This window comes from Aegilops tauschii, chromosome 3, assembly GCF_002575655.3.
Source record: "Aegilops tauschii subsp. strangulata cultivar AL8/78 chromosome 3, Aet v6.0, whole genome shotgun sequence".
Classification (NCBI taxonomy): Eukaryota; Viridiplantae; Streptophyta; class Magnoliopsida; order Poales; family Poaceae; genus Aegilops; species Aegilops tauschii.
Window position 1 is genome coordinate 364,332,964 of NC_053037.3, and position 8,198 is coordinate 364,341,161.

An 8,198-nucleotide genomic window follows, 5' to 3' on the forward strand; every position below is an offset into this window, starting at 1 on the left:
ATGGACAAGGAGGATCTGTAGTAAATGGCATTTGGAAACATTCGTGGAAACTCCGAGTTCCTGGCAAGATTAAGCATTTCGCTTGGAAGGTGCTCAGGGGCGTTCTGCCATGCTATGGAGTCCTTGCGAAACGTCATATCCCGGTATCTGGTCAATGCCCGGTTTGCAAAGTTGGGCTTGAAGATATTCAGCATTGCTTATTCTTGTGTTGCCGTGCTATGGAAGTGTGGAAAGAATTAGGCCTGAATGAGGTAATCAACCAAGCAGCAATGGAGGACCGCTCGGGATCAGTTACCATGGAGATTTTATTGCGAAACCACTTGTCAATTGGTGATATTCCAGCGGCTGAGTTGATTACGGTGGCTGCGTGGTATATTTGGTGGCAACGTCGCCAGTTTGCAAAGGGGCAAACGATTTCAGATGCACACCATTCAGTTATTTCAATTAAGGTCCTAGCTACGAACTATGTACGAGCAGCAACACCCAACCAACCAGTTAGAAAGAGAGATCAAATGTGGAAGAAACCAACCAAGGGGAAGGTGAAGATCAATGTGGACGCCTCTTCTCACGAGGATATTCTCTCAGGGGCGACGGGTGCTATTGCAAGGGATGATAGTGGCCAGTTCTTGGCTGCTGCATCATGGTTTCTTCCACATATTAACAGTGTTGTTTCAGCAGAGATTTTTGCTATACGGAATGGTTTATACTTAGCTGCCCATATTGGATGCTCCAAGGTGATTGTGGAGTCTGATAGCCAATTGGCGCTAAAAGCGGTGGAAAAATTTGAAAGTTATTTAGGCCAGGAAGCAGCGATTGTCATGGAGTGCAATGAATTGAAGGCAAACTATGCTTCTGTTTCTTTCGACAACTGCACATGTGAAGCAAACGCCATAGCAGATTGTCTGGCTAAATCCAGTTTTAATTCAAAGTCTTGTTCTATGTGGGATGCTACCCCTTCTGATTTTATTTCTCAACTCATTGTAACAGACTTGGCTATTATCTGAGAAATAAAGTCTTGTGATTGTAAAAAAAAAAACAAGCCAGACATTCATTTTGGTTGGGCCGAGTCCCGCCACGACTGGCAGTGGCCGCGCTCCCGCGCTGGCAAGCACACAGCGCATGGCTCCGTCGAGTGCGTGCGAACGATGTCATCAAGCCCCTGAGCCTCCGACGACGCCCATGGTCGATGCCGATGCTCCGTCCATGGCTTCCCTCACACATGTGCTGTTTCGCCGCCGGCACGTCGCCCTCAGGCACGTTCGCCCCGTGCGCAAGATAGGCACGCACAACTACCGTCCGCTTCACGGCAGCTCCCGGCGAAGAAAGAAAGAAAGGAAGAAACAGGGCCATACAAAACGATATACGTCGCGGTCGCGCACGCGTATATATGCGCACCACACGCGCGCTCGGCCCGCGCACGCGCGGCCTCCACACCCACCCGCAACGCAAGCCGCCGGCCTCGGCTTCGTTCGTCCTCGACCGATCGCCACACCACGCCGCCGTCCGATGGGCCTCCACGCGCGCGCCGTGCTGCTGGCCGTAGTCGCCGCGCTGTGGTGCCGTTCCTCGGGCTCGGAGGCGGGCGGAGGCGACGTGCTTGGCCGGGCGAAGCGGCCCGAGTTCGCTGCGTGGATGGCCGGCGTGAGGAGGGCCATCCACGAGCGGCCCGAGCTGGCGTTCGAGGAGCACGAGACGAGCAGGCTGGTGAGGAGGGAGCTGGACGCCATGGGCGTGCGATACGAGCACCCGGTCGCCGGCACCGGCGTGGTGGCGGCCGTGGGCACCGGCCGCCCGCCCTTCGTCGCGCTGCGCGCCGACATGGACGCGCTCCCGCTGCAGGTGCGTACGTGCCGCGCGGTCCCTGCTGCCGACGCCACTGGACTTTTCGCGCCCATGCTCTTTCCACGTTTTCTTGTTCCTCTACGTGCTTCTGCATTCCAAAACAAGTGGCGCTTCAGTTTACACTCACAGCGCATCAACGCAACAAGAGTTCGCGCTCAGAAGCGGCATTCCTGCACCGAGTGAAACCCCTGGCTATGTTTGATCCGTTTCAGGAGGAAGTGGAGTGGGAGCACCGGAGCAAGGTGGCCGGGAAGATGCACGCCTGCGGCCACGACGCGCACACGGCGATGCTGCTCGGCGCCGCCAGGATCCTCCACGAGCACCGCAACGACCTGCAGGTCACTGTCCCTCCCTCCTCCCGCTTCTTGACTACCATGAACAAACTGCACTGTGCGCGTGTCACCAACTCACCATGAAGCAGTTAGCTCGATTCTCTAGCTGCCAACTGCCTGATTTGGAAACCATTAATCAGCTAGCGTTCGACTCGGCCGCTCAACAGATTTCGCACGATGGGGGCGAGGGGCCATGCGCTGCGCGGCTCCATTCAGAAACAGTTAGCGGTAGCACCATTTGTTTTGTTTGTTGCGCCGTCCTTTTCCGGGCGGATTCCTCAGATATTTCTGTTCCAGGCTGAGGCAAGATCACTCGCTCTCACTCTCATTTCAAAGGCCCCCTCGTCCTCTCCATCTCACCGGTTTTGTTTCTTTCGAGCAACGAGACGGCCTCTTTTCGATAAAGAAACAAAAGATGATCTAGTGTCAATATCTGCTTTTGTCCTATCGAGCAGCGCTACTTGTACTGTGCGCGTCGTGGCCTTTTGAATTCCCAATGGCAATGGACAGGATGATTTAGTAATTAATCATTTACCGTGGACCATCCTCGAGCAGTCGGGCTGCACTGCGCTGCTGATTTAAAACCTTGACGGAGCACACTTGGTAGACCGCCAGGTAGCATTTTCAGTGGGACACGTCAGGCGTCTCTTTCAACCTTTGCAGTGACCCACGGGGCACCACCGGGGGTTTGTCAATGGCGTCGAGAGAGTCTGTGGGTCGAGGAGGGCCACAAGAAGCTTTGTTTCTTTTCCCGCGGCTTCGGGCAGTGTTAGCTCGACCAACTGGATATATTGCAATGATCTTGACTTGGCCCTTGAGGCAGCGGTAGAAGTGGCAAGCTTAATTTGGCATGGCATCGATTCCAGAGGTTTTGTCTCTCCTAGCAGTGAAACAGAGTTGCATTAGTGTCACTAGGATACTGATTCACCAAGTGTGTGTTTTCGAGATTCTCATTGTCCACCCATAGCTCCTTGCAAAAGCTTCTTGCAACACCCACTTGATCCTTTCCACTCCAGCTGCAATGCTTTTTTGCCCTTGGCTTTTCTGCGACATGCCCCGATAACTGATATTATGGGAAACATTATCGCTTTTAGCTATATGTAAGTTGCCCTTTTTTTAATTTGGGTTGGTCGAATCTTTGTCCTTCCATTCTTTGTGTCAAGATTTGTGTTGTCTTTTTTTTTCACTGTTTCATGATGGGTTGGACTGAATTTTCGACAGGACCTGGTCTGGTCTTAGTCGATTTTCTTATTGGGCTTGAAGCTCGTTATCTGTTGCTTGTTTTTGTTTGCTTTTATGTGTGCTCGCCTTTCTTTTTCTTTTCAGTGCGATTTTTTCATTTTTTCTTTATGGGTATTTTTGGTTGTTGGGTGAGTGTAAGTGTAAACATGTAATTACTGTACAATATGGATGTTAATTACACTAGAATGTGAAGATTTCACTATTCCATGTCTATTTTTTCATATTATAAAAGTGCAATTTCTGTTCAAATTATGTGCAAGATTTTTTTTCTTTAAGGCAATATCAGTGACACTGATTCATTTTTTCTTAGAAAATGGCTTCTTTTTAATGTATATGTATACACACAAGTACTATACAATATGTGTGTGAATTCTACTGCAGTGTGAAAATTCCACTATTATATGTTAATTATTGCGTATTATAAAATGTGCAATTTCTATTTTTGTTTTATTTGTTTACGCTATTTCTTCTTTAAGGGTAATAACAATGCCATGAATCCATTCTTCCTTAGAAAACCTCACTTTTATTTTTTGCGATAGTAAAATTGCACTCTTTATATGCTTGTTCTTTGCATATTACAAATAGTACAATTTCAGTGCAAATTTGTATGTATTTTTTTTCTTCAAGGGTAATACCAATCCCACTAATTCATTATTTCTTAGAAAATTTATTTTTATTATGTATTACTTTTTATTTCATTAGCTTTCTTTATGGGTAAAATAATGCCACTAATTCATTCCTTCCTTGCAAATTTGCTTTTTAAAAGAAAAATCCACTATTATGTACTTTTTGCATATTATGAAAAACATAATTTATGTGCAAAATTTATTTTATTTTTCATTTTCTTTCATCTTTAAGGATAATATCAATGCCACTAATTCATTTTTCTTAGAAAAGTTAATATTACATTTTTTATTTTTCTTGTTCATTTAATTTTTAAGGTGACACCACCACATGTATTAAATCTTGTATATCTAAATAGCTAGCCTTAAATAAATTATTTTTCTCGACGTGCAAGCATGCTATCTGACCATGCAACATGCACAGAAAAAAACCATCACAACATGAAATCACACATATAGAAAACCCCACGTCAAGTTGCAACATATATATTGCAAAACATTTTCCCAACAACGTGCTGAGTATCAACTAATACCATCAAAACCTCAGAGCCCCAATCGAAGGCTAGCCCCCACCAACCTATTTCTCTCAACATGGAAGCATACCACCTCACCATGCAACAAGCATGAAAAAGACCCACCACAACATGCAACCACACACAGGGAAAAAACCCCACCTGAACATGCAAACACAAATGATAATTTTCATTCTACCACGCTGTTTATATTTAATGAATATTTTATGTTTTATGTTTTATGTCACTCAAAATCGACTAATTATTCGGTCTTTTTTTTCTTAATCAAAGAGTAAACCACTTGTTGGACGAGAACGGACGTTTGGCTCTCGGTCTCCATGGAGGCCATTTTTTTTGCAAAATTCAAAATTTAAACTTTTCGGTTTCAAAAAAATCTGAAAAGAATTGTGCAAGTAAACAAATATGTTATGTGTATGTGTGTAAAAATTCAGGATGAAATACGTTGAAATGCGACCTGTACAAAAAGGACAAATCCATGGGCTAAGAGGATGAATAGTATCTTAAGTTAAAAAGCCCCAGATTTGTCTTTTTTGCACAACCCTCATTTCAACACATTTTGCCCTGAAAAGTTATACACATGTGTGTTATGCCTTCATGTATATCTATATTTTTTTCAGAATTTTTTGAAATGTAAAAACATGAAATTTGATGAAATTTGAATTTGGAGTCCTCCATGGAGGCCGAGCTCCAAAGGCAATTTCCGTTGTTGAACACGCTATAAAAAAGTAACTGGCCCAGATAAGAATTTCAAGCGACTGCCCATTAGTTGGTCCAAAACATTGTAGATCACTTCAGCAGGATCTGTAGGAAATTTACTATCAAAGCAAATCATATTTCTAATCTTTTCAATTGTCCAGCGTACTGTTGTCCCGAGAACAACAAATTCTGCTGAGACTTAAGGAAATGAGTCAATCCCAGTTAATTTCAAACCATCAGTGATAACAGGGGCATCTACTATCTTTCAAATGATTCACAAACTGGCTCTATCTTTGTGGCAGGGGACGGTGATCCTTCTTTTCCAGCCGGGAGAGGAGGTGGGAACCGGGGCCAAGAAGATGGTGGAGGCTGGCGTCGTGAACAACGTGGAGGCCATCTTCGGGTTCCACGTCACCGTGATCCTCCCCACCGGCGTGGTTGGGTCGAGGGCCGGCCCGCTGCTAGCCGGCTGCGGCTTCTTCGAAGCGGTAATCACCGGGAAGGGCGGCCACGCCGCCATCCCCCAGAGCAGCGTGGACCCCGTCGTGGCCGCCTCCAGCGTCGTCCTCGCCCTCCAGAACCTCGTCTCCCGGGAGGCCGACCCCCTGGACTCCCAGGTACGTACCACGCACGCGACGAGCTCTGTTGCTCTTGCTCCTTCCTGACGGCAATGGCGATATGGCATCTCCGACTGAGACGTATTACTGCGGGCGCAGGTCGTGACGGTGACGAGGTTCCGGGGAGGCGGCGCGTTCAACGTGATCCCGGACTCCGTCACGATCGGCGGCACTTTCCGGTGCTTCTCCAACGACGGGTTCATGCGGCTGAAGCGGCGGATCGAGGAGGTGATCGTGGCGCAGTCGGCGGTGCACCGGTGCGCGGCGGCGGTGGACTTCCACGCCGGCGGGCGGCCCCTGCTGGCCCCGACCATCAACAGCCCCGCACTGCACGCGCACTTCGAGGACGTCGCCACGGAGATGGTCGGCGCCGGCGGCGTCCGGGGCGCCATGGAGCCGTGCATGGGGAGCGAGGACTTCGCCGCCTTCTCCGAGGCCGTGCCGGGCTCCCACTTCTACTTCGTCGGGATACGGAACGAGGCGGCCGGGTCGGTGCACGTCGCGCACTCGCCGCACTTCCTCGTCGACGAAGGCGCGCTCCCGTACGGCGCGGCGATGCACGCCAGCCTCGCCATGACGTACCTGCAGCGCCAGCGCGGGCGCGTGGACTCGCACGAGGAGCTGTAGCTGCGCGCTGTTGCTGCTGGATGCGGCATGCGACGTCGGCCGGGCAAGGGCTGCGCGCGCGCGCGCGCTCTGCGGCACGAAGAACCCAAGTTGCCGCGGCGATTATCACCGTCGAGTAGAAGTGCTGAGTGGATGATTTTGCTGTCCAGCGCGCCCGATGAAAATCTGGTCGACTTCGTGCAGAAATGATGCGAGAAAAGAAGGTGTCGATAATGGTTTCTTCTGAAAATCTGAGGTCCATAAAAAAAACACTAAAAGAAATCGTGATTAGATGCCCGGAACGGGCTTCACGAGATTGACAAAGTCCCTGAGCGTGAGCAAGAGATTAAATCCATACGGGAACCGATACAGAGAACATGATTAGTAGAGAAAATTCTGACAAATATCTGAATCAATACAAATATATATGTAGCATATGAAAAGAAAAACACAGCCAACCCTAACAGCATCGACTTTCGCAAAAAAAAAAAAAAACTGCATCGACTATCAAGGAGGTACTACAAACGTATAAGGCGCAAAAAAAAAAACGAACAAGGCGCAAAGATCATGCAAGAAGAGCGCCCATCTTCACCCTGAAAACCGGCATGGAGCGAGCCTGTGGACACGCGCGGTGGCTGCGACCTCGGCCAACTCTCAGTGGCGCATGCTGCCAACGAGGAACGCCACGGCCGGGCAGAGCACGGCGGCGACGAGCGACGAGGAGACAGCTGCGGCGCCGGACGTCGGGCTGGGCGCGGGCTCGTCGGCGGCCAGAGCGACCCCGGCGAAGGAAGACACGGCGACGGCCGCGATGACGACGGCGCGGAAGATCTTGGAGGCCATGATCCTAGCTGCGAGAAAGAAAATGTCGCAGATGCGGCTGTGTTGGTTAGTGGTTACAGCTGCTCGAGCAAGAACTGCGGAGGAGGTGAGTGAGTGTGTGCGAGATGATGCCGGAGGGAATCAGGACGAGGCGCGCGTTCTTATAGCTGAAGAAGAGAGGAGTTGGGGCATGGGGTGGCCTGCATTTTACAGTCTGGCTCGCCGTCCGGCCTCCTCCAGACAGCTCACGATCAACGGCTGCTGGTGGGTGTAGGACCAGCAGATATGCCTTTGCTCCTCCCGCCCACTGCAACTGCAAGCAAAGCACTCTGCGTTCTGCGACCAGTGAGTTGGAGTAACGGGCGAGCTCAGCCGCCTCGAGAATCTTTCGTGACAGCAGCGGAGCATGGCCCCCAAGCCCAAGTTTACAGCGGAAATGCGGTGCAATGTCGCGCGGATCGGGTGACTAGCCCTGGAAGCAAGCAGACAGCGCAATCATTCGTCGATCCCGGAACAACGCCGCGTCAGGAGACGGAGAAGCATCAGAAAGAAAGAGGAGCATATCATATGAGGACCATCTTTCTTGTATCAACTACGTGTGCCCTCCCCCTCGCGTCGCCTCCCCCCAGGCAGCGCCAGGGGCCCCGAAACCCTAGCGCCGCCAGCACCTTCTTGCCGCCCCTTCCTGCCGCCGCTGCAGCCGGCGTGGGCCGTGGTGGCGGCAGGCCCGGTGCCGAAGGTTTCTGGGCGGGTGGATGCGGCGGATCCCATCTGAGGCGGCGGGGGCGGCTCCTCCCGTGCGATCCAACGGCGGCGGCTAGGACGGCGACTCCGGGCTGTGCGGCGGGGGCCGGAGCACCATCGCCAGCGGAGCGGCGGCCCTGC

The 8,198-nt window shown here is 50.7% G+C and overlaps 2 protein-coding genes across 2 annotated transcripts; both read left to right on the forward strand.

The window, feature by feature from the left end:
• Window positions 1–269: 269 nt before the first annotated feature.
• LOC109751614 (uncharacterized) lies at window positions 270–1,004 on the forward strand. Its single transcript, XM_020310497.1, has one exon. The coding sequence runs from the start codon at window positions 270–272 to the stop codon at window positions 1,002–1,004; it is 735 nt and encodes a 244-aa protein (XP_020166086.1).
• Window positions 1,005–1,197: 193 nt separating this feature from the next.
• Window positions 1,198–6,741, forward strand: LOC109751618 (IAA-amino acid hydrolase ILR1-like 2). Its single transcript, XM_020310500.4, has 4 exons — window positions 1,198–1,839; window positions 2,055–2,180; window positions 5,571–5,885; window positions 5,985–6,741. The coding sequence occupies exons 1-4, from the start codon at window positions 1,204–1,206 to the stop codon at window positions 6,510–6,512; spliced, it is 1,605 nt and encodes a 534-aa protein (XP_020166089.3). The 5' UTR covers window positions 1,198–1,203; the 3' UTR covers window positions 6,513–6,741.
• The last annotated feature ends 1,457 nt before the right edge of the window (window positions 6,742–8,198 follow it).

What these genes read in the sequence shown, in the direction of transcription:
- LOC109751614 (XM_020310497.1), top strand. Translation starts at nt 270, where the DNA reads ATGGAGGACCGCTCGGGATCAGTTACCATGGAGATTTTATTGCGAAAC.
- LOC109751618 (XM_020310500.4), top strand. Translation starts at nt 1,204, where the DNA reads ATGGCTTCCCTCACACATGTGCTGTTTCGCCGCCGGCACGTCGCCCTC. An exon ending in TGGACGCGCTCCCGCTGCAG is followed by an intron (nt 1,840 to 2,054) that starts GTGCGTACGTGC and finishes GATCCGTTTCAG; the next exon opens with GAGGAAGTGGAGTGGGAGCA. An exon ending in AGCACCGCAACGACCTGCAG is followed by an intron (nt 2,181 to 5,570) that starts GTCACTGTCCCT and finishes TCTTTGTGGCAG; the next exon opens with GGGACGGTGATCCTTCTTTT.